Genomic DNA, 26,824 nt, shown 5'->3' with positions numbered 1-26,824 from the left:
AGGATGTAATAACAAAGCATTTAGAAATATATAACCTGATGAAGCAGAGGTTTCATAAACGATAAATCATGTCTGGAAAATTTACCCAAATTCTTTGCAGAGGTAACAAGTAGGATTGATAAAGTGGAAGCAGAGGACATAATTTACGTGGACTATCAGAAGGCAGTTGATGAGGTACCATAGTTATGTAACTGAATAAAATAAGAGACCATAGTATTGGAGGTAATACATTAACATGGATAGTGGATTGGCTAATTAAAAGAAGACACAGTTGGAACAAGGTGGGCATTTTCAGGATGGCAACATAGTTGTGTGCAACAGGATCAGTGGTGGGGCCATAATTATTTACAATATACCAACTTGGATGAGGAACGTTAAGTACTATTGCCAAGTTTGCAGATGACGTAAGAACAGATGGGAAGACAAGTGGTGAGGATGAGAGAGAGTTTGTAAAGGAATACAGACAGATTAAATTGTAGAGAAAATCTTCGCATATGGAATACAATTTGGGGAAAATACAAGGTTGTGCACTTAGGAAGGAAAAGCGGAGTAAGACTGAAGAAAGCTGTAGAATTTGGGAGTCCTTGTATGTGAACCACAAAACGCTCGCAGCCAAGTTCACTAAGATTATTGGGAAGGCAATGGAATATTGGTATTTATTCTAAAATAGAGTATAGTTTAAAAGTCAGGAGAATTTGCTAAAACTATGCAAGGCACTGGTCAGACCTGAACTGGAATGCTGTGAACAGTTTTGGACTTCTTATGTAAGGAAAGATATACTGGCATTGAAAGCAAACCAGAGAGAGCTCATTAGGCTTACAGGAGGCACGGAAAGGCTGTGTTATGAGGAGGAGATGTTGAGTAGGTTGGGAATACAATCATTGCAGTTTAGATGCATGAGAGTTTATTGAAATATACAAGCTTACTAAAGACTTGTCAGGGTAGATGTGGAGAGGTGGTTCCCTTGTGGGAGAGCATGGACATAATCTGACGACAAGGAGTTGCCCATCTAAGACAGAGATGAGAAGGAATTTCTTCTCTCAGCGGATCGTGAATCTGTGGAATTCTTTACCTCAAAAGGCTGTAAAGCTGAGTTCTTTATTATATTTAAGGCTGAATAAGTGGATTTTTGATAGAAGCAGAATCAAGGGTTATGGGGAAAAGGCAGCAAAGTGGAGTTGAGAATGATTAGATGATCCATGATCTCATTGAATAGTGGAACAGTCTTGATGGGTCTGAATACCCTACTTCTACTCCTACCTCTTGTGGTCTTCTGGACCTACTTTGACCTAAAATGAACCCATATTTGTCTGTGCTAATCTTTTCCTTTTTACATACTGACAGCTTTTAATTTATTTTTAAGTTCCTTGCAATTTTACATCCAAACTTTATTTTGTCTTTCTCCATCAATTTATTTGTGCTCCTTTGCTGAATCGTAAAATTCTGTCATTTCTTAGGCCAAGGTCTGTGGAAAGTGCTGAGGGAACTAAGAAGATAGAAAGACTTACCTGACCCTGTCCTGACCAAACTGTGTTGCAAATGACAATCTTGGTTGGAGCGACTCCCACACAGTACTTGTCAAGACAAAACCCTGTCTTCACTTTGAGAACACTCTCCATCACATTGTGTGGCAGTACCATGATCCTCATTGGGACAGACTTCAAGCATATCAAGCAAATCAAAACTGGGCATCCATGATGTACTGTAGGCTACCAGCAACAAAAGCATTGTATTCGTACATAAACTGCAATCCAATTGCCTAGCATAACTTTCACTCTACTACTACCACCAAATCAGGAGATCAGTCCTAGTTCAATGAAGAGTGTACAAGGGCATGCCAGGATCAATACCAGTGTACCTAAAACTGAGGTGGCAACCTGTTGAAACTACAATTACTTGTACAATTACAATTAAAAGTCAACCAATCAGAAGTAACATGCAAAAGATAGGAATAAGTGAGCCTATAATCAATGAATCAGCTCTCATCTATGCATTCCTGCCATATCCAGTTACAAATGGTAATGAGGAGTCAAAGAATTAACAGGAAGTGGAAACTCCGGGAATATTCCAGTTCTGAACAATGAAGGAGCTCAGCACATCAACGCACCACAAGTAAGGCAGATACCTTTACACCCATCTTCAGAAAGGAGTGCCGAGTGGCTGATCCATCTTCGTCACTGCTGAGGCCCTCTGCATACTGATGCCAAAATTCAAACAATTCAATCCACTTCACTTTACATTGAGATAGTTGTCAGCACTGCAAGTTGCAAAGGCTATGGGCTTGAAAATATTCCTACAACAGTAATAAACTACATCTGAACATACATACAGAAGTGGAAGGAAATCAAAAATAGAAATTGCTGGAAAAGCTCTGCCACTACTTGGCCCATTGGATCAAGATCCCATTGTACTCTGAGGTAACCTTCCTCACTGTCCACTAAATCTCCAATGTGTCATCTGCAAACTTACTAACCATTCCCTTATGTTCATATCTAAATCACTTACAGAGGAACCTTGATTATCCGAACAAGATGGGCGGACACTATTTCGTTCGGACAATCGATTATTCAGTTAATTGATTAAATGTCTTTCTTCTGGGACTTGGGAGTTTTTTTTGTCCGCTCCTCATTCAGGAGATGAGGCAGCAGCACATCGCACTCGAGCCCCTGTCCACCCCACCCCCGCACCCTGTCCAACACCAACCCTGCCCGCCTCCAACCCTGCACCCTTAGCCCTTCTCCGGGGCAGCCAGACTGGACACCAACAACAAGACTGTTACAGCTGCTGCTGCCTTTGTGAGGCAAGTCTCCAAATAGCACATACGCGCGCACGCACGCAGCCAAGTCACGGCAACAGCCACAGCCACAGCCACACAAACACAAACCTTTTACTGCAACTTTTAACAAGTTCCACCTTTACCCTGTACAGGACAATGTTGGAGAGATTATCTGGGGAAGGGGGGTTTAGGTTACACCCCTGTGTAGGATTCCAGGGGAAGTGTGGGGAGAGAGAGAGGGTGGGACATCAGTCATTTAGAGACAGTATCTGTTTAATCATTGTAAACAAAAGACGTGATCAGTGTTGGAAACACGTCTTTGATGTAATGTTTCAATCGGGACCTTGAGATCTCCTCTGGATAATCCGATATTCGGATAATCGAGGTTCCACTGTATATAAATGACGAAAAGCAGTGGACCCAGCACCAAACCTTGTGACACCACCACTGGTTACAGAATGCCACCCTCTGTCTTCTACTTTTGAGCCAGTTCTGTATCCAAATGGCTAGTTCTCCCTGTATTCCATGTGATCTAACCCTACTAACCAGTCTACCATGAGGGACCTTGTCAAATGCCTGACTGAAATCCATATAGATCATGCACACCACTTTGAAAAGATTAGATTAGATTACTTACAGCGTGGAAACAGGCCCTTCGGCCCAACAAGTCCACACCGCCCCGCTGAAGCGCAACCCACCCATACCCCTACATTTACCCCTTCCTAATACTACGGGCAATTTAGCATGGCCAATTCACCTGACCTGCACATCTTTCGACTGTGGGAGGAAACCGGAGCACCCGGAGGAAACCCACGCAGACACGGGGAGAACGTGCAAACTCCACACAGTTAGTCGCCTGAGGCGGGAATTGAACCCGGGTCTCTGGCGCTGTGAGGCAGCAGTGCTAACCACTGTGCCGCCCAAGAGCTATTATTTCATTGGAGACAGTTCAGTGAAGGTCCAATAGGATGATGACCAGTGTGGAGGGATTGTCTTATGAGAATACGTTGGGATTCTGCTGTTTGGAATTTAGAAGAATGAGAGATAATCTCATTGAAACAGATAGGATTTTAAGAGCTTGACAGGATAAATGCTGAGAGGATCTTTCCTTTCATGGGAGAGTTCAGGACCAGAAGGCATAGTCTCAGAATTAAGGGGCATACATATAAAGACTGGTTCAGGAGCAATTCCATCTTTCAGAGATTTGAGTGTCTTTGGAACTCTTGCCACAGAGAATGGGCAGAGGGGTGCAGAGTGAATATTTAAGGCGGAGATAAATCGATTCTTAATCAGTAGGGGAATCAAGGGTTAATGGGAAAGGGGAGGAAAGTGGAGAAGTGTTGGATCAGCTATGATCCTACTGAATGATGGAGGAGCCTCAAGAGGCCAAACAGCCTACTCCTTTCCTATTCTTTATGGTCTAGCATACAACGCAATGGGCAAAGGGCTGCAAAATGGGACTAGGTGCTTGATGACCAGCACAGATATAATGAACTAAAGGACTCTTTCCATGCTGTAAAACTGTATGACTCAATTTGCACTGGCAGATTGTTAGAACTTATCATATGGAAGAGATGATAGAGATCTCTAAGGTAGTCTGAAGAGTCAGAGGAAATATTTTGTATCATGGTGGAGAAACCAAAATTGAAGGTCAGAAATTCAAGATTGTAATCAATAAAACCAAATACGAATTATAAAAGGAAATTTATTAATGAAATTCTTGCAAGGACAGCATTCAGTCCACTATGCCATTGCTACCTCTTTGAAACAGCAACTAAATTAGTCCCAGCTCCCTTGCTGTTTACGTTCACTTCAAGTGTTTACCCAATTCCTCTTTCAAAGTCATTACTGAATCCAATTCCATTGTCCTTACAGGAAGTCCATTTCAGTTCATAACAAATTGCTGCAATAAATCTAATCTCTTTGCTGGTCATTTGCTAACCACCCTCCTGTCAGTATGGCTCAAACAGTAGCAAAATGAGGAACTACCAAGGGTAATTAAGGGAAATATCTTGGATGTATTGAGGAAGAAAATGGGCATAAGCACATTAGAGAGAAAGAAATAGAAGGACTTACTCATAGCACTGGATCAAGCGTGTTGAAAGGAAGCTTGTATGTGTACATGGCAATGTGATCCAGAAGAATGACATCAAGAGAGACTGGATTAGTTATGACAATATTCAAAGTAGTTTAGAAGATTCAGGGGGTCATTGGAAAGCTAAAATATTTTAACAGAACTAGACAAAGTAAACACGTAGGAAGGATGTGCCTGATGACCAGGGAGTCCAGAACTAAAGGTCACAGCTTAAGGATATGGGTATTCATTTAGAAACTTCCTCACCCAGGGTGTGGTGAGCCTGTGGATTCTCGACCAAAGGAAGCATTTGAGGCTAAAACATTGAAAGTTTTCAAGAACGAGCTAAGTTATAGTTCTGAGACCTAAAGGAATCAAAGGGTTTGGCGATAAAATGGAAAAAAAAAAGAGTACAGAACTGAAAGATCAGCCATGATCATATAGAATGCATAGCAGGCTTGAAGGACTGAATGGTCTAACCCTGCTTCTATTTTTGTTGTTTCTAGGAATCTAATGTCTTATTTCTGTGCTTTAGTTTCATTTATTGCCAAGGATGAGAGATGTTCTTTTATCAGTTTGGAAGGGATCTTATTACAAAGGAAATTTTAAAAAATGTTCACATTACAGAAAAGGTCTTAAAAGTAAGTAAATCCCCAGGACCTGACCAAATGTATGCCAGGACATTGTGGGAAGCTAGGAAAGAAATTGAGAGGGTCCTAGCAGAGATATTTGAATCATCAACAGCCAAGGTTGAGGTGCCAGAAGACTGCAGGATGGCTAATGTTGTGCCATTATTTAAGAAAGGCTGCAATGAAAAGCCAGGGAACTACGGACCAGTGGAGCCTGACATCAGTGGTGGGAAAATTATTGGATAGGATTCTGAGAGATAAGATCTACATCCGTATGGAAGAACAAGGACTGATTGGGGATAGTCAGCATAGTATTGTGCATGGGAAATCATGTCTCTCAAATTTGATTGAGTTTTTTGAAGAGACAACCAAGAAGAAAGATGAGGGCTGTGTGGTAGATGTTGTCAACATGGACTTCAACAAGCTCTTCAACTAGGTTCGACATAGGAGACTGGTTAGTAGGGTTAGATCACATGGGATCTAGGGCAAACTAGCCAGTTGAATACAAATTTGACTTGACAGCAGGATGAATTCATAGTATCGCATTTTGGTAAGATAAATCTGGGCACAATTTATACAATTAATGGTGAGGCCCTGGGGAGTGTTGTCAAGTAGAGGTTTGGGGTGCAGGTACACAGTTCCTTGATATTTCACTGGTTGGTAACGAAGACATTTTACACACTTGCCTTCATTTGGCAGAACAGAGTACAGGTGTTGGGACATCACATCATAGCTATATAAGATAGGTAAGGCCACACTTGGAGTAGTGCTTACAATTCTGGCCGCTCTGCTATAGGAAGCATGTTACTGAACTGGAAAGGGTGCAAAGTTTTACAAGGGTTTTATCGAGAATGGAAGGTTAAGTTTTAAGGAGAGGCTTGGATTTTTTCCCTGGAGTATCAGAGGCTGAGGGGGTGACTTTATAGAGGTCTATAAAATCATGAAGGGCATGGATAAGGCAGCCAAGTTCTTTTGCCCAGGGTAGGGAAGTCCAAACCTCAAGGGCATAGGTTTAAAGTGAGAGGGGCAAGATTTAAAAGGGACCTGAGGGGCAACCTTTTCTACATAGAGGATGATGCATTGATGGAACGAGCTGCAAGAGGAAGTGGTAGATACTGGTACATCCACAACATATAAAATATATTTGGACAGGTATATTAATAAGAAAGGTTTGGAGAGACAGGAGTCGAAAACAGGAAAATGGGATTAGTTCAGTTTAAGAAAGCTGGTCGGCATTGCCAATGCCTGTTTCTGTACTATATGACTCGATGACTCTAAAGTACTATCTACTGTTAATTTTTTTCTATGACTATATTCAGCTACTAAAAGCAAAAAAAAAGTTGCTTGGCAGTGAAGGACTTCAGTACGGCTGAAAAAAATATTTGCTGTTGAAACTTTTGATTTTGTGCTGATTGGGGCAGACTAAAGAGTACAAATTACACAGGGAACAATAATGTATACTGGACCAAAACAATGCTGATTGATTGGGAGGCACATGGGCTTTGACTGGCTGAGGCATTACCTTAGAGAATGCACTATGGAATAGTTATCTTCCAAGCTTTGTTTAAATTCATTAAAGGCAAATTGATTCTGATTGATCAAGATGTTAACATCCAAAATGCACTAGGGATTTGTTATTCCCCATGCTTTTGTTCAAATAAAATAAAGTCCCATCCCAGGGCCCTGAGTATAAATGTGCGGAATAAGTGAGCACCTACCTTCATGGAGTATTAATGTATGGGGCACAGTTTAGGAAGAAATCAGCAGGTGGTGGTGGTGTTGAAAAGTAATCTGCTGCCCTTCTCCTTCTGGGTGACAAAGGTCACAGGTTTGGCCTGTTGCTGACTGCATCTTACAGATCTACATACTGCTGTCATTGTGCATCAGTAGTGGAGGGAATGAATATCGAAGATGTTGAATGGGGTACGATTTAGGACTTTGAATCCTTTTTATGAAACGACTCAAAACTAATATCACTTGCAGGTTCCAGAGTGAAAAGACTGCATTATATCAGTCTAGAATATAGTCAACATAGATAAAAAGAAAAAAAATCTTTAATCCCTTCTTCATTTAACAGTTTGAGGCAATAAATTAGTACTTAAATGCTAAAAACCACTGGAACATTTACTCATCAAAATAAATCATTATAATTACTTTAATTTGGTTGTGACAATCGAGAAACACTCCTTTTAAATGTCTTTAATTATATTTTTCTAAGCTTTATACAAATTAATATATGCTTATGTTCAAAATTGATCAAATATTCCAAAAGGACACAAACAAGTATGAGATTTTGTCACCAGTTATAATTTCAAACTTCCTGATATATGAGTATTTGTGAAACAAAAAAAGCAATGTTTGAAGAGAGGAATTCACTCACAAAACTGGAGTCAAATCTGGTAAAACAATTTTTGGCCCATACTGTTAATTTCAGCCTTGAATTGAAAAATATGGTGCTGGAAAAACACAGCAGGCCAGGCAGCATCCGAGGAGAAGGAGAATCGACGTTTCGGGCATAAGCCCTTCTTCAGGAATGAGGAATGTTAATTTCAGCCACAGAGTTAGTAGGGAAAAAAAGGGAACTGGCACATTGATATTCTCACTAGACCAGCAATTTAAACATGGATTCAAATCTTACCAAAGCATATGGTAAAATTTGAAAGACAGAAAATCTGGAATTAAAAGCCATTGTCATGTAGCCATTGTCAATTATTGTAAAAATCCATCTAATTCCCTGATGTCTTTGGGTCAGGAAATCTTTATCTTGGTCTGGTCTACAGGTGACAACTGATGTAGTTGACTCCTCAGTGCACTCTGAAATGGCCTAGGAAACCAGTTAGTACAGACAGTGATTAAGAATGGGCAACAAATGCTAACCAACTCGCGGCACCCACATCCCATTAACAAATGACAAAAAGTCACACTGCACTTGCACAAGAAAAGAGAAAAGATAAATAACTGACATTCTTACACATGAAAAGTGTGCAACTGTGACAGGACATTGGGTGAAGACAGAATTACTTGTAATGTCAAGCCACCATAAACATTCAGAATCTGTAAGAACGTAAGATCTAGGAGCAGGAGTAGGCTGTCTGCACCTTCAAGCCTCCTCTGCCATTCAATAACATCATGGCTAATCTTTTTGTGGACTCAGACCCACTTACCTATGCTCTCACTGTATCCCTTTATTCATTTATTGTTCAAAAAAAAAATCTACTTTAGCCTTAAAAATGTTTACTGAAGTAGTGTTAACTACTTCACTGGGCAAATAATTCCATGGCTTTACAACCCTCTGGGTAAAGAAATTCCTTCTCAATTCAGTCCTAAATCTGCTCCCCCTAATTTTGAGGCTATGCCCTCTTGTCCTAGTTTCACCTGCCAGTGGAAACATCCTTTCTACTTCTATGTTATCGATTCCCTTTATAATTTTATACGTTTCTATAAGATCCCCCCACAATCTTCTGAATTCCAATGAAGATAATCCCAGTCAACTCAGTGTCTTCTCATAAGCCAACCTTCTCAACTCCAGAATCAATCTAATGAATCTCCTCTGCACCCCCTCCAGTGGCAGTACATCCTTTCTCAAGTAAGGAAACCAAAACTCCATGCAGTACTCCAGGTGTGGTCTCACCAGGACCCTGAACAGCAGCAATATAATCTCTCTGCTTTTAAATTCAATCCCTTTAGCAATGAATGACAAAATTCCATTTGCATTCCTAATTACTTGTTGCAGACCAACTTTCTGAGATTCATGCACAAGAACACCCAGGTCCCTCTGCAGAGCAGCATGCTGCAACTTTTTACCATTCAAGTAATAATCCTTTTTACGATTACTCCTACCAAAATGTATGACTTCACATTTATTTACATTGTATTCCATCTGCCAGACTTCTGCCCATTCACTTTAAGTGAATCTATGTTCCTCTGCAAAGTTTCACAATCCTCTGCATACTTTACCACTAATATGAGTGTCATCTGCAAACTTTGACAACCTACATGTGGTCTCCAACTCCAAATCATCTATATAAATTGTAAATAATTGCAATCCCAACACCGACCCCTAAGGCACAACACTAGTCACTGATGGCCAGCCAGAATAGCACTCATCTATCCCTACCCTTTGCTTCCCGTTAGTCAACCAATCCTCTATCCATGCTCATACTTTACCTCTAATGCCATGCATCTTTATCTTAGGCAGCATCCACTATGCAGCACCTTGTCGAAAGCCTTTTGGAAATCTAGGTCCACCACATCCACTGGGTTCCCATTGTCCATCTTGCTCGTAATGTCTTTATAGAATTTCAAAAGATTTGTCAAGCTTGCCCTTCATGAAGCCATACTGCATCTGCCCAACAGGACAATTTCGATCGAGATGCCTTGTTATTTCTTCCTTGATAATAGACATCTTCCCCACTACAGAGGTTCGGCAAACCGGTCTATAATTCTTCATCTAGTTTCTACTGACCTTATTAAAAAGTGGCGTCACATTTGTTGTTTTCCAGTCTGCTGGGACTGCCCCAGAGTCCAGCGAATTTTGGAAAATTACCGCAAGTGCACCTGCTATTTCTCCTGCCATCTCTTTTAGTACACTGGGATGCATTTCAACAGGGCCAGGAGACTTATTAATCCTTAGCTACATAAGCCTGCCCAGTACTCTTTTGTAATAATGATTGTTTCCAGGTCCTGACCTACCTTTGTCTTTTTGTCAATTACTGGCATATTATTATACGCGTCCTCCACTATGAAGACCAATACAAAATACCTGCTCAATACCTCAGCAATTTCATCATACACCATAACTAAATTCCCCTTCTCATCTTTTAAGGGCCAACATTTACTTTAGCCACTCTTTCATTTTATATATTTATGGAAACTTTTGCTATCCATCTTTATATTCTGCGCTGGTTTTTTTCTCATACTCTATCTTAAACACATTTATCTTTATCTCCAACCCGTCCATGCCGACCAGATATCCCAACCCAATCGAGCCCCGCCTGCCAGCACCCGGCCCATATCCCTCCAAACCCTTCCTATTCATATACCCAACCAAATGCCTCTTAAATGTTGCAATTGTACCAGCCTCCACCAATTGCTCTGGCAGCTCATTCCATACACGTACCACCCTCTGCGTGAAAACGTTGTCCCTTAGGTCTCTTTTATATCTTATCCCCTCTCACCCTAAACCTATGCCCTCTAGTCCTGGACTCCCCCACCCCATGCCCCTCAATTTTGTAAACCTCTATAAGATCACCCCTCAGCCTCCGACGCTCCAGGGAAAACAGCCCCAGCCTGTTTGGCCTCTCCGTATAGCTCAAATCCTTCAACCCTGGCAACATCCTTGTAAATCTTTTCTGAACCCTTTCGACTTTCACAACATCTTTCCGATAGGAAGGAGACCAGAATTGCATGCAATATTCCAACAGGGGCCTAACCAATGTCCTGTACAGCCGCAACATGACCTCCCAACTCCTGTACTCAATACTCTGACCAATAAAGGAAAGCATACCAAACGCCGCCTTCACTATCCTATCAACCTGCGACTCCACTTTCAAGGAGCCATGAACCTGCACTCCAAGGTCTCTTTGTTCAGCAACACTCTCTAGAACCTTACCATTAAGTGTGTAAGTCCTGCTAAGATTTGCTTTCCCAAAATGCAGCACCTCACCTTTATCTGAATTAAACTCCATCTGATCAAGATCCTTCCAAGAGGATACCTAACTAGGAGGTCATTAATTATTCCTGTCTCATTACACAGCACCAGATCTAGGATAGCTTGCTCCCTCGTTGGTTCCATTACATACTGTTCAAGAAAACTATCGTGGATACACTCAACAAACTCCTCCTCAAGGCTACCCTGACTGAGCTGGTTCGACCAATCGCAATGTAGATTAAAATCCCCCACGATAATTGCCGTTACATTTTTACAGGCATTAGTTATTTCATTGTTTATTGCTTGGCCCAATGTGGTATTTTTATTTGGTGGCCTATAGGCAATGCCTATCAGTGACATTTACTTCTTAGAATTTATAATTTCCACCCAAATTAATTCAACGTCATTCTCCATTAAAACCTGTATCATCTCTCACTACTGTTCTGATGTCTTTTTTGAATATCAGAGCTACATCATGTCCGTTACCTTCCTGCCTGCCCTTCTGAATAGTCTGATACCCCTGGATATTTAACTCCTAGTAATGACCATCTTGTAACCCGTGACCATCCAGTTACCATGTCTCTGTCATGGTAAATTATATACATTCGTGCTGATTTGTGCCTTTATTTTCATCAACCTTATTACGAATGCTACGAGCATTCAGGTAAAGTGCCTTTATGCTAGCTTTCTTATCCTCATGATTTCCAACATCTCTAATAATATCCTTCCTTTTTGCTTCTTTCATAATCTGCCTTGAACTTGAATCCTCCTGCACATATGCTAACCGCCTGCTTACTTTTTTATTTACCATCATACTCTGGCATTTTCCCTCCCCCTCCAACTCATTCGTTCAAAGTCCTAATGACCAGCCTACTATCCTTTTCATTAGAACACTGGTTCCAGATCAGTTCAAGTGGAGACCGTCCCATTGGTACAGATCCCCTCGGTTCTAACAGTGATGCCAATGTCCCATGAAATGGAAACCCTCTTTCCCACACCACTCCTTTAGCCACGTGTTTACTTCCCTAATTTGCTTGCCCCTGAGCCAGTTTTGCATGTGGCTCGGGCAATAATTGGAGATTATAACGCTCGAGGACCTGTTCCTTAACTTGCCTATGTTGTTAGGCTCAACGTGGACCACAACAACTGAATCCCCCTCCTGCCCAATATCCTTTCAAGAGATGCCCTGCACCCTGACACCAGGCAGGCAACACACCATTCGGGACTCCCAGTCCGGCTTGCAAAGGATACTATCTATTCCCCTATCTACGGAATTCCTTACAACTACCACTTATCTTTTTGCTACCCAGTCTTGAATGGCCTTCTGCACCATGGTGCCGTGGTCAGCTGGCTCATCCTCACCACAGCCCTTTTCCTTATCCACACAGGGAGCAAGTATCGCATAACTGTTGAATAAGGTCAAAAGGTGAGGTTCGTTCACTCCTGAACTCAGAATCCCTCTACCTGCCTCATTTGCAGTCACACCCTGTTATCCCTGATCACTAACTGAATTTGAATTACTTTATCTATGAGGGGTGACTGACTATTGTCACAAAGCTGGTCCTTCTTCTTAAAGTTACTGTGTCCTTGATTTTTTTCATAAGGGTCTTAAAACAGTTCAGACTCTGAAACAGCTTAGTTGGTGCAGAGATGACTGGTTTATTGAGGCCCTTTTCGTTTACCTCTAAACAGATGATACCTCAGGCCAAAGGCTTTCATGTTTTAGAAATAACTTGTGTAATGAAAGGGGAGCAGCCAGTCCTGGCAGCTCAGGTTTTGTTTTGGTGCAGTTACAGCAGAGAATGTGTGAAACAAGCTGCTGGACTTCTCTCTCTTCTGGCAAACTGTAAGCCTTTTCTTGATTTTACATTTTGTGCTAAGGGATGAGAGATTTGGGACTGTTGCACATAATTTTGGAACACATTACGGAGTCGTGTTTGGCTGGGATACGTTGTGCGGTATTCTGTTTTCTGTTCTGTGTGTTTCATTCCATAATTTTATAAACAAATTTGTTTGTATAAAAATTGGCAGTCAACCTCGCTAATTTACACTGGGAATATCTACTATACACCTAGCTAAACAAATAGCAAAGTTACAGTCTGGATGACCTGCTTAAAAAGGTTTTGAGCGGTCTCACCTAGTCCATAACACTGTGGTTAACTCCACGTTCTTAGCAGGGTGCAAGCTTCTCTAATCATGATTCTATTCTCTTGAAAGCAAGAGAAGAGAAATTCATTTATGGTGTTTAATTCAAAGTCAAATCAACCTTATCAAGCTATTCCATGTAAAATAAAAATAATGGCTAGTCAACAACTTATAAATCCTACCATACCCTTTTTCCATTTAAGGCCGAGGGTACAGAGGAAGTATGTTTGAATTTGACAAACATGGCTGATCCCCTTTGCTTTTGTAACTTAATTTTGTTTTTGAATTGATTATATTTACAGTCACAAATGCCAGCATGTTATGCAAGTGAACGAAAGCACTCTTGGCAGAAAACAAAAAAGCTTCCCTAATTTCAAACTATTTCAGTGATTATAACTAAAAGGCATAATAAACCAAAACAATGACTATACATTTCTGAACCTAGTTTTAAAATATTTGGACATCAGGCACACAAATAACCTTGAAAGCTCAAAAAAAATTGATCTCTCCCATTATTTTAAGTGTGGAAATGCCACAGTCTCTTTTTCAGAATGGAAGATCTATAAAATGCAATAAATTTAAACTAGGTGATGGCACTTCTTCCCATAACTTAGTGGATAAGGGCTATTTGTAGTTTGGTTATAAACAGTTGTAAATTTCAGGATAAATTCCTTAAGTAACGTTAGCTAACGTGAGCCATGGTAAGACCTATATCCACAACTGGTCTGAGTATCTCCAGACTATCGTGTTACGATGTGGGGTAAACTCTCCTGCTTAGTTTAAAAGCAGCAACACAAAAATGATAGGTCAAGAAATAGTTAAAATAAAAATTGACAAATTTATTTATTAAAGTATAACAGAGAATAATTAACAAACAACTATTTACAATTCCTTATTCCAACCTATTTGTTACCTTCCCTTCTATAATGCTAGTCCAATAAAACTTCTCAATACAATTTACAAAACAAAACTTCTTATCTCAAAACCAGTCAGGTTTTGTTTTCTTTGAATTCCGGTCGTCTTTTCTTCTTAGGGATTTCTGCTTCACAGGTTTCTGATCGCTAAAGTTACTTTTGAGAGAGCTATTTTTCAGGCAGTCTTCTTACATGCTGGTAGCTGGGTAGTTCTCTTCTCAACTGTTCAATTTTCCCCAGTCTTATACCCTCAAAACATCAGATTGTGTCTTTGACTTAAGATTGTCAATATATTAAATTCAAACTAGATTGGAGTTTGGTATTTTTCGGGGTATAATTTAAACTGATTAGCCAAATTCGAATCTGTTTTGTCATTTCTAGGCAACCAGCTAATTTAACTTTTGACCAAGTGTTACGTTGCTACCTTAGTGAGAATACTTAGTGCTGTCAGGTAGCTTTACCAGCTTTTAATTCTCTTAAAAGGTACAGTACATCCACATCTTCATAACAATAGCAGGGTCAAAATTATCTAGTATTGCCGATTGTGATGACATGAATGTGATGCCCTCAGCTGATAGGTGTCCAACACTTGTTGCCAAAGCTCACACATCAATAGTGGCAGCTATTGAAGCTGCCACTTACAAATATTTTCTAGGCAACAGTGGAGGAGAAAATATTGAGAAGTGTAATTACACACTCTACAGAGTAAGCTGACAGCCCATGTTCAGCAGTCAAGTTTAGATTCTTTAAAGTAATATAAAGAATGACCACCCCAAAAAACTTCACAAGAGCATTATTAAAAAAAAAGACAATTAACCATATCAGGCGACACAATGGCAGATGACCAAAAGCTTAGTCAAAGGGAAGAATTTAAGGAGTGTCTTAAAGGAGGAAAATGTGAGATAAAGAGTCAGAGAGTTTACATAGGAATTAGGAGTAGGAGTAGGCAATTCAGCCCTTCGAACCCACTCTGCCATTTAACATGATCATGGCTGATCTTATCAACTCCACTTTCCTGCCTGCTTCCCAAAGCCCTTTTCATCAGAAACCTATCCATTTCTTCCTAAATCTGTTGATTGATTCTGCCTCCACTTGTCTGCCATCAAGTCTGGTCTGCCATTCAATCATGGCTAATACATATTCTCCGGTCCTTTCCCCCTTTGATACCCTTACAAAACTGGATTGTTTACTTGACTTCAGGAGGAGGAGGTGGTTCCACAAAGATATCTATTCTCAACGATGGAGGACTCCAGAACATCAATGCAAATCACAAGGCCGAATCATTAACATACATCAATCAGAAGTGTCAAGCGGATAATCCACCCTAACCTCCTCTCAAGGTCCCCAGTATCATAGATACCAGCCATCAGCCAAATTTATTGATACCATATTCTATCAAGAAGGCAATGGATAATGCAAAGGTGATAGGCTTTAACAAATTTACTGCAGTAGTATTGAAGTCTTGTATGCTAGAAACACCTATACTCCGAGACAAGCTGTTCCAGTATAGCAATGACACTGGAATCACCTGGCATTTGGAAAATTGCCCAGAAGCAACAAGCAGAACAAATCCAAACCTGCTAAATATTGCTGAGTCTGTTCTTCATCATCAGCAAAGTGATGAAGGGGGTCATTGAAGATACTAATAAATTGCATTTGCTCTTTGACACTTATATTCTACCAGCTCCTGGACCACATTACAGCCTTGGCACAAACCTGGCCAAAAGAGGTGAACTCCAGAGGTGAGGCGACAGTGACCACTCTTAATGTAAAGGCAGCATTTGAAATCAAGGCGCCTTTGCAAAATAGGTGTTAAAGGGAATTGGGAATGGTTGTGAACATTAGAGGTCAATCATCTCAGGTTGGGGGCATCAATGCAGGAATTGTTCAGAGAGCATTGGAAAGACATAGGAGCAGAAATAAGTCATTTGGCCCATCAAGTCAGCTATGCCATTCAATGAGATCACAACTGATTTTACAATCCTCAACTCCACTTTCCTACCTTTCACAATAACCCTAGATTCTGTACTGCTTAAAAATCTATTTATCTCAGCCTTGAATAGTCTTGACTACACAGCCTCAATATCCATCTGCAGTAAAGAATTCCATAAACTCACTCATTCATTTTTATTGTTGGCATGTTTTAGTGTTTTGCCAGTTATATTTGAAAAAAATAACCTTGCCTCGTGTAAGATGGTCAATATCAGTACGCCTGAATGTTAATATTTCACATACATTCCAATTATTTGTAAGCAAAATATTTAAATAATATTCCTGCTTGATAAGATTTATAGAATTCCAAACTATAATGCATCACTGATAATATTATCTTTTCAACTGGCATACAAATAAACAATCTGACTTCTGCTATTCTGTTCAGACTGCTCAACTCATGTCTAATTCCAGAACACACATCTCCTTCTCACTTGTGAAATGACGCAAGGTAACATTCACAGTGATAGCAGAAAAGTACCAGGAAAATTTATATGCCACCTCAGTTAACAGCAGTTTCTCAACTTATTTATGTTTAATTTAATCTCCCTGCTTCTTAACAATGGAATGCATGTGATCAAAGCACAGCATTATTCTACAATTACATTTCAAGTACTATGTCCAGGTCCATTCTCGAGAAACAAGGGTGGATGTAGTAGAGGAAAGAGCCACAGTGTCTATCTGCAAAATAAAGCTAAAAGGAATAAGTTTTACAGCCTGGAAGAAAGATACATAAGAATCATAGAATCCCCACAGTGTGGAAGCCGGTGATTTCACTCAACGAGTCCACACTGATCCAGGCACAACGCCTTTTACCCCATCCCTGTAACCCTGCATTTCCCATGGCTAATCTACCTAGCCTGCAGATCCCTAAACACTATGGGCAACTTAGCATGGTCAATCCACTTAACCAGAACATCTTTGGACTTTGGACAGTATAAGAGAAGATTTTAGAGATAATACCATGTTAACTTAAGCTGTGAAAATAGGACAAGGTGATACAGTTTCCAAATTGCTGAAAGCAACTTTAAGAATTATTACAGGAAGCTCTTCATCAGTGAAGTGCCAATATGTGGAATGAACTACAGACAAGAATTGCTCAAAAATTTTGAAAGCATTTTAAAAATAAAATGTTGCAATAGGTGAGGTAAAGGGTTGCCCTGAGTGAATGTGTCAGGATGAATTGGATAGCCTTCCTCAACTGAAAGTAACTATTGACAATGTTAATTAGGTTTCCTTGTAAACCAGAGTGGAAGTTTCAGTTCGCCTGTAGATTGGTAAACTAATGTGCATCAAAGCATGTGACTATTATGACTTGGAGATTTCTCACTGTTTTTATCCCCTTGTGTATATTATTTCCACATACTCACTAAAGATATTGAGGAAGCTACATATGCGCTTTACAGAGACTAAATATACAGGCAACAACAATTCACAACTGGCATGCCGCACGTGAATTGGGAAGTTGAGAGTAAGATGGAAAAATCAGGAGATTCAAGAAAAAAATCAGAAGCAGTAATTGTGAATTACGCAATAATATGTCCAAAACAACAATTAAATTAACTGAAGTTAAACCTGACAAATTTCTGGGGAAATAATAGTTCTCCAGACAAGACATCTGATCCATGTGTTCAACTAATAAAAAGGTGGCTCAGTCTAAAATACAATAACTAGTTGGTAAATGAACAATTCTGTAACATCAGAAGTAAGTTAAAATGGAAATATATGACAGATCAATCAGTTTCTGAAAATAAAAGATGACAGTCATTCAAGTGAAAGTCTGCAGTGCTGATGAAGCATCTCAACTGTTTCTTTTTCAGATGCTGACCCAATATATTTAAGCAATTTCAAATTGAATGTTTTTGAGTCCTGTAATATTAGAACAGTTTTGTATAACTTCTTCTAAAGGTCATGCTGGTACAAACCATTTAGCTTAAGCCATTTCTAAATCATTACTGATATGGCAATGTTCAGCTTTGTGTAAAGTAAAATAGAGGTTAGATTTATAGACTTACATAATCGGGCACTGGTGAATTTTCCTCTGCACCAATGGGACCCCTCAGTGACTGCGTGGCCTGTTCCAGAACCTTATTGTGCTTTTTTGATAGCAGAGCAAACAAACTAAAAAAAAAGGACAGTAATAATTAAAAGAAAATACATCGTGTTTTCATTTTAATTTAATCATTAAAAATGTAATCATTTGATCATCAGACATTTGAGGATATTTTAAATGGAAGGTTATTGCCCCTGACTCATTTTGAATGCCTACCATTTAAAAATTAAAGCAGATAACTTTTAAAAAAGCAAATTGGAAAATCCCAGAAAGGTAAAATTTAACTGCTTTTTCTAAACGTAAGCATATTCAGTAACCCAAGTGCAGCCAACTTCAAGCCGAGTTTCTAAGAGACACGAAATTAGATTCTTATAAAGCTCAATTTTCCCTTTGCATGGGAATTATACAGTCTATACTGAATCTATTACAAAGCATGCAGTTATGTATAATTATTTCCTTCTGATCGTAATTATTTTTCCTAAACACATTTTCATTTTACCACACATGTAGGGCTAGGGGACAGATTTTTCAGTTACTAATTTGCAGTTACTTACTTACCACCCAGAAGTTACTTTTAGATTGAAGGATGTTAAAAGAGTCACAACCACATATTCCCAAACACAAATGCAAAGTATAAAGCAAATCAACAATATGACCATCTGATTGCTTGGTGGGTGAACAAATTCTGTAAAGCTTATAACAAGACCGACTGAAATGCTCAGCTGCAGCTGTGGTACTCCAGGCCTGCTATAGTTATCTACCAAAATTATTCATTTAAATCATGGCAGTGCTACAAGTGTGACAACTGGATTCCCGCATTGTTAGCGGGGATAGAGAATTTGTCAGGTTTTCCTCCACTATGGATTATGACAGACTGGAATTGCTGTTACGACCTCTATAATAAAACAGTCCTTTCAATACTTACTGCCGGAGCTACAGAATGGACGCTTGCACAATATTAAATAGAACTCAATTCCTAAGGAACAATAACCCCAAGCTTAAGTTTGCACCTCACAAGAGAAAAAAATATGAAGTGCAACAAACCATATGCACAGCAGGTATTTCAAGAGTCAAATCACATCAGAAATCAAATTATCCAAGTTTGTTCCTCATGGAGATTTAGTACAGGACTGAAAATATTGGAAAAAGTGTATACAATTTCAAATTTGACACAAAACACACAAAGCTGTGAAAATAAGTTTGTGAATTCATACATATCAGAAAAGATAAACTGTTCATCTAGCCTGTCCCATCCAGGCCTAGCACAGCCTACATGCATTGTCAATGTATCCAGTCTGCTGGCATGACATGCATCCACACTGTACTGGGACAGTCACACAGGGCTAGGCATGCCAGTTAGAATGCCTAACATTTACTTTATCAAAGTGATTTTTCTCTGGACAGTTTGAACCTGGGGTATGCTGTCATGTCAGTCAAAGAAAGCACCACAAAGAACCTCTAAAGGCCTCACTTTGAAAGTATGATATTGACTTCAAGTCCTGAAAGGAGCTCATCTGCCACCTATCTATCCAATCCACCACATCCTTCTAAAGTTCTACCCTATTCTCCTCACAATTTTGTTTAATTTTCAAACTGTGAAATTGCCCACTGCACACTAAGATCTAGATCATTATATATCAGGAAAAGCAAGGACACAACTACTGGGGAATTTCACTACAAACTTTCCTCCAGCCCGAAAAATATTCATTGACCATTGCTGTTTCCTGTCCTACAGCCAATTTTATGCCCATGTTGCAGACAATTAAAAACGTCACAGCCTCCTTCAAAACCAAATGCACATCAGAGGTCAAGAGAAAACGTGAGAAGAAATCCCATTCAGAAACTCATCCAAAAGTCAGCAGTCTCCTATATCCTGTCTGATGTGCAGCAGAACCTTCTGGGTCCATATCATTCTTAGTTTATGGCTAAATACTCAGTGAAACCCCACCAGACATCTGAAAATGCACTCCGGTCTGTTTCGTATAGATTCATGACAGTTGCGATATTTCACCTCTGCATAGGAAGATAAATAAGGTGTTACATTAAAAATAACACTCAGAATAAATGAGAGGATCTGGTTCAATCCCTCACCTATGCGTAGTTAGTTGGTCTCAGCCAAGACTGCATAAGTGCTACTTTAATTTACATCAGTATGCTAGACTAGGGAAGGGAAAAATGATCAAGTATTTCTGTTCTGTATTATTATTCAGTGTTGCTTGCCGGGAGGTCATTCAGTTCAAACATTGAATGAAATTAAAATCAGACAACACTGTGATGCCCCATGAAAAACAACGATCTGACAGTGGCTTGTAAATTTGCTTTTGTTTCTGATTTCCAGTATCTGCAATTCCTTGTTTTTTTTGTACAAATTAATGATTGGTTGCTGCTGTTCATGAATCTTGAACCAAGAAATAGATGTAGCAACTTTAGGAAAGGGGACATTCGCTGAATAAACATTTTTTAAAAAACTAATCCGGATTACTACAAATCAAAATAATGTTGTGAGTATACTAACATTGATTTAAGAGAAAAACAGGAAACTCTCATACTACAATTTAAAACATTGCATAACATTTGAAATTTTCAAAAAGGTAAAGACAAAATTATGAGGGGCATGGATAGGGTAAATAGGCAAAGTCTTTTTCCTGGGGTCGGGGAGTCTAGAACTAGAGGGCATAGGTTTAGGGTGAGAGGGGAAAGATATAAAAAGAGACCGAAGGGGCAACTTTTTCACACAGAGGGTGGTACAGGTATGGAATGAACTGCCAGAGGAAGTAGTGGAGGCTGGTACAATTGCAACATTTAAGAGGCACTTGGATGGGTATATGAATAGGAAGGGTTTGGAGGGATATGGGCCGGGTGCTGGCAGGTGGGACTAGATTGGGTTGGGATATCTGGTTGGCATGGACAGGTTGGACCGAAGGATCTGTTTCCATGCTGTACATCTCTATGACTCTATATAAATGGGCTGGCACAGAGGCAACATAGATAGCTGATAACTTTTCTTTGTGCAAACAGTTCAATTTTTTTGTTAGAAGGTTTCTGAGACAAAAATATTACTCAAATGTTAGCTGCTGACTAATGGCAATTAGATAATCTATTTTGAAGGGAAGCTATGGCCTGAAATAAAATTCATAAATTAACAATTTCAATGTTAATGTAAGCTGAATGAAATATCTGTTCAGATATGTTCCTGTGGGTCATAGTAAATAAACTGGATTTGCACATGTCCAATGGCCTCAAAATTAATGGTATGCTAATTTGCTGATCTAAGCCAGGAGCTAGTACACTATATTGGCCTCAAGACAAATGACATGCAGGAGTGTGTTTAGGGAAGAAATCACATAAGTGTTATGGGCAGAAGGAAGCCATTTGGCCCATTTTGTCTGCAAGGCTTTTTAAATGAGCATCAATCTCCTGCTATATCCCCACACCATTACACATTTTGTTATCCAAGTAATCACTCAATGCCCTCTTGAACATCTCATTTGAACCTGCCTCCACCACAATTCTAGGTAGTGCATATCTTAAGATATCTTTCATACCTTAACGACTTTGAGTATAAAAGACTTTCCTCACTTCATCCTTGCTTCTTTTGCATATCCAAGCCCTTTTAGGAGAGGCACACTTTTGCCCTGTCCATCAGATTTCCTCTAAGCCTTCTTCTCTGCAAAGAGAACAGTCCCAAACTCTTCAATCGATCCTCATAATTGAAGTTCCTCATTGCTGAAACCATTCTTGTAAAACACCAGCGCTCTCTCCAATGTGTTCACATTCCTCACATGAGGGGGCCCAGAACTGTAGACAATACTATAACTGAGTTCTAACAAGTATCTTATACAAATTCAACAACACCACCTTGCTCTTGTACACTCTGCTCGATTAATAAAGCAGAGGATAGTCAACACCTTACTTACAGCACTCTAACTTCCTTGCCACTTCCAATAATCTGTGCACGTAATAAACCCAGCCCACACTGGTCCTGCACCTCACTCAGAACTGTACCTCATATTTCACACTATCTTTTAATGGTCTTCTCAACAAAATACATCACTTTTATATAAATGATTTGGATGTGAACATAGGAGGTATAGTTAGTAAGTTTGTAGATGACACCAAAATTGGAGGTGTAGTGGACAGCGAAAAAGGTTACCTCAGAGTACATCGAGATTTGGATCAGATGAGTCAATGGGCTGAGAAGTGGCAGATGGAGTTTAATTTAGATAAATGGAAGGTGCTGCATTTTGGGAAAGCAAATCAGAGAAGGACTTGAAACACTTAATGTTAAGGTCCTGGGGAGTGTTGCCGAACAAAGAGACCTTGGTGTGCCGATTCATAGTTACTTGAAAGGAGTAGATAGGATAGTGAAGGAGGCATTTGGTATGCTTTCCTTTATAGGTCAGAGCATTGAGTACAGGAGTTGGGAGGTCATGTTGCAGCTGTACAGGACATTGGTTAGGCCACTTGTGTAATTCTGGTGTCCTTCTATAAAAGCATTGTGAAACTTGAAAGGGTTCAGAAAAGATTAACAAGGATGTTGCCAAGGTTGGAGGGTTTAAGCTAGAGGAAGAGGCTGAATAAGCTGGAGCTGTTTTCCTGGGAGCATGGGAGGTTGAGGGGTGGCCTTATAGAGGTTTAAAAAATCATGAGGAGCGTGGATAGGGTAAATAGACAAGGTCTTTTCCTTGGGATCGGCGAGTCCAAGACTAGAAGACATAGATTTAGGGTGAGAGGGAAAAGACTTAAAAGGGACCTAAGGGGCAACATTTTCATGCAAAGGGTGGTATGTGCTTGGAATGAAGTGTCAGAGGAAGTGGTGGAGACTGGTACAATGACAACATTTAAAAGGCATCTGGATGGGTATATGAATAGGAAGGGTTTGGAGGGATAGGGACCAAGTGCTGGCAAACCGGGCTAGATTAAGTTAAGATATTTGGTCGGCATGGATGAGTTGGATCGAGATGTCTGTTTCCGTGGCTGTACATCTCTATGACTCACACTTCTGTGCATTGAAATTCATCTGCCACCTATCTATCTGCCCTATCCACCCTTTCCACCAACATGTCCATGCCCTTCTGAAGATCCAAACTGTCCTCCACACAGTTGGCAAGTTTTTTATCATCTGCAAACCTTGAAATTGCCCACTGAACAATAAGATCTAGATCATTAATATATATTAGGAATAGCAAAGACCCCAATACCAATGCTGGGGAGCTTCACAACAAACCTCCATCTCACTTGAAAAGTATCCATTAATCGTTGCTCTGTTTCTTGTCCTGTACCAATATGGTATCAGGTTCATAATGACACTTTTACTTAATCCATCTATAACTTTTCTCACAAGTGTGTTGTGGGGAAAGGCATCAAAAGTCTTGTGAAAGTCCATATATGCCACATCAACAGTATTACCCTCACCAAGCCTTTCTATTGCCTCTTCAAAAGATGGTAAGTGGCTTGGATGGAAATTGCAGGTGGTGGTGTTCACATGTGTATGCTGCCCTTGTCTTTCTAGATGAAAGTAGTTATGGGTCTGGAAGGTGTTAAGGAACTTTTCTACAGTGTATCTTGCAGAGAGTGCACATTTTACTAGTGAGCATCAGTGGAGGAGGGAGTGGATGCTTGTGGAAGTGGTAGCAATCAAGTGAGCTGCTTGTCTTGGATGGTGAAGCTTCAGTGTTGTTGGAGCTGCACCCATCCAGACCAGTGGGGAGTATTCCATCATACTCCTGATGTATGCTTTGTAGATAATGGACAGGCTATGGGGAGTCAGGAAGTGAGTTACTCGTCACTGTAAACATAGTCTCTAACCTGCCCTTGTAGCCACTGTTTTTAGTGACCAGTCCAGCTGAGGTTCTGGTCAATGGTAATCTCCAGGATGTTGATAGCAGTGGATTCAGTAATTGTAATGCCAATGAATGTCAAGAGGCAGTAGTTAGATAGTCTCTTATTGGAGATGGTCATTGCCTGGCATTTGTGTGACATGAATGTTACTTGCCATTTGTCAGTCCAAGCCTGGATATCTCCCAAATCTTGTTGCTTTTGAACATGATTGTTTCAGTATGTGAGGAATTGCGAATGGTACTAAACATTGTGCAAGCATTGGCGAACATCCCCACGCCTGACTTGTGATGGAGTGAAATTCATTAATGAAGCAACTGAGGAACTACCCTGAGGAGCCCCTGCATAGATGTCAGAGCTGAGATGACTGACTTCCAACAACTGCAAATCTGAGAGTTTTGAGGGAAAACTCGCTGCTGATTGGAGTCATACCTGCTACAAAGGAAAATATTTGCAGTTGTTGGAAGTCAGTCATCTCAGCTCTGACATCTGTGCAGGGGCTCCTCAGGGTAGTTCCTCAGTTGCTTCATTGCATGCCCTCCTGCACAGTATATTGAACTCTGATGATCCCGACTTGATGCTAAAGGTTGAGTGGGGATATGCAAGATCATGAGGTTGCAGATTGTGCTGGCAAGCAATTCTGCTGTTGATGGCCCATAGCACTCGATGAATGCCCAATCTTGAATTGCTTCGTCTGTTTGAAGTCTTCCCCATTTGGCAGGGTGATAGTACCACACAACACGGGCGGCACGGTGGCACAGTGGTTAGCACTGCTGCCTCACAGCGCCTGAGACCCGGGTTCAATTCCTGCCTCAGGCGACTGACTGTGTGGAGTTTGCACGTTCTCCCCGTGTCTGCGTGGGTTTCCTCCGGGTGCTCCGGTTTCCTCCCACAGTCCAAAGATGTGCAGGCCAGGTGAATTGGCAATGCTAAATTGCCCATAGTGTTAGGTAAGGGGTAAATGTAGATGTAGGGGTATGGGTGGGTTACGCTTCGGCGGGACGGTGTGGACTTGTTGGGCCGAAGGGCCTGTTTCCACACTGTAAGTAATCTAATCTAATCTAATCTAATCTAAACACAATAAAGAGTATTCTTGATGTAAAGGAGGGACCTAGTCTCTGAAAAGACTGCTTAGTGGTCACTCTTACTTAAACTGTCACGGACAGATGATTTACAGTTGGCAGATTACTAAGGATGAGGTCATGTATGGCTTTTCCTCCTGTTGGTTCCCTCAACACCTGCTGCAGACCCAGTCTAGCAGTTATGTTCTTTCGGACTTAACCAGCTCAATTAGTAATGCTGCTTACAAGGGTTGGAGTTGGACATTGAACTCCCCCATCCAGAATACATTTTACACCCTTGCCACACGCAGAACTTCCTCTGAATGTTGTTCAATTTGGAAACACCGTCAGGTATATGCTTTCCAATGGGACTAATCAGGACTTGTCAATTCTCTAGCCCAAGTAAGTCACTTGGGGTGTCTAGAACACACATTTTTCCCTTCTCAGGTGTATGCCTGCCTTCGGAGAAACCTCTTTCACTCCCCCGTCCTTCACTGCCACTGTGCCCAAATCCTGGAATTCCTTCCCTAAGGGCATTGTTGGTCTTCCCACAGCTCAGTGATTGTATTGAGGTCAGCCATGTGGACCTTATAGAATGAGTTCCCTGATTGGAGCTGTTGATTGGTCTATTGAGGGAGCCCTGGCTGACAGATATAAACAGGAGTGTCAGAGATTCTGTTCACTGAAGAAGCTGAATCAGCACCAACGACTTTCCACGTGAAAATAAAGGCTGATTTGGTGATGAGATACTAATCTCTATGGAGCTATTTCAATGATAACGAGAAACAAGTGTGCTCCTGAAGAAATTTGCTCTGGACTCAAATGCTTAAGTTTGCTCAGGACTGAGAACCTATGCCTAGGAACCCATACAGATTAAGGGTAAAAATTTGGTTCTGATCTCATATGAGAAGCAGCCATTTTCTAATCAAAAAGCATTGAGCCAATTTAGGTGAATCTTTTTCAACGAATTTCACCCCATCAAGCTTTGGCCTGAGCTTTTTACTACAATCGGTGGTAACTGAACCAGCTGCTTCTCAGATGAGATCAGAACCGAATTTGTATCCTTAATCTGTATGGGTTCCTAGGCATAGGTTCTCAGTCCTGAGCAAACTTAAGCATTTGAGTCCAGAGCAAATTTCTTCAGGAGCACACTTGTTTCTCGTTGTCATTGAAATAGCTCCATAGAGGTTGGTATCCCATCACCAAATCAGCCTTTATTTTCACGTGAATCCACAATCACAATAGGAGAGAGTTTTCCAGTATTTCCATCAAAGTAGCACTAAAGGAATTGTGCTATACTGTATTTCCAAATCGGGATGGTGAGTCACTTGGAAGGGATCAAGGGGTTGTTCCCATATATCTGCTGTACTTATCCTTCTAGATGGTAGTGGTCATGGGTTTGGAAGGTGTCGTTAAAGGACCCTTGGTGAAATTCTGCACTGCATCTTGTAAATGGTACACAATGTTTCTACTGAGCATCAAAGGTGAGAGGAATGGATGGATGGGTTAGGGTTAGATCCCAACAAGCAAGCTGCTTTGTTCTAGATGTTGGTCAGCTTCTTCAGCATTGATGGAGCTTCACTCACCCATTTAAGTGGGAATATCTCATCACACTCCTGACTTGTGACTTGCAAATGGTGGACAGTCTTTGAGAAGTAAGGATGTGAGTTATGCCTGGCAAGATTCATAGCC

The 26,824-nt window shown here is 40.5% G+C and overlaps 1 protein-coding gene across 14 annotated transcripts in view; it reads right to left on the bottom strand.

Annotated features, from left to right (window-relative positions):
* The window catches only part of dym (dymeclin), a 559,079-nt gene that overhangs the window by 197,660 nt on the left and 334,595 nt on the right, over positions 1-26,824 (bottom strand). For all 14 annotated transcript variants that reach the window (XM_072574579.1, XM_072574628.1, XM_072574595.1 and 11 more), the window contains one exon: positions 18,196-18,301. In XM_072574579.1, coding sequence (XP_072430680.1) covers positions 18,196-18,301 — 106 coding nt within the window. The remainder of the gene's footprint in view (positions 1-18,195; positions 18,302-26,824) is intronic.

This window comes from Chiloscyllium punctatum, chromosome 1 (assembly GCF_047496795.1).
Source record: "Chiloscyllium punctatum isolate Juve2018m chromosome 1, sChiPun1.3, whole genome shotgun sequence".
Taxonomy (NCBI): Eukaryota; Metazoa; Chordata; class Chondrichthyes; order Orectolobiformes; family Hemiscylliidae; genus Chiloscyllium; species Chiloscyllium punctatum.
This window is presented reverse-complemented; position numbering and strand designations above follow the sequence as displayed.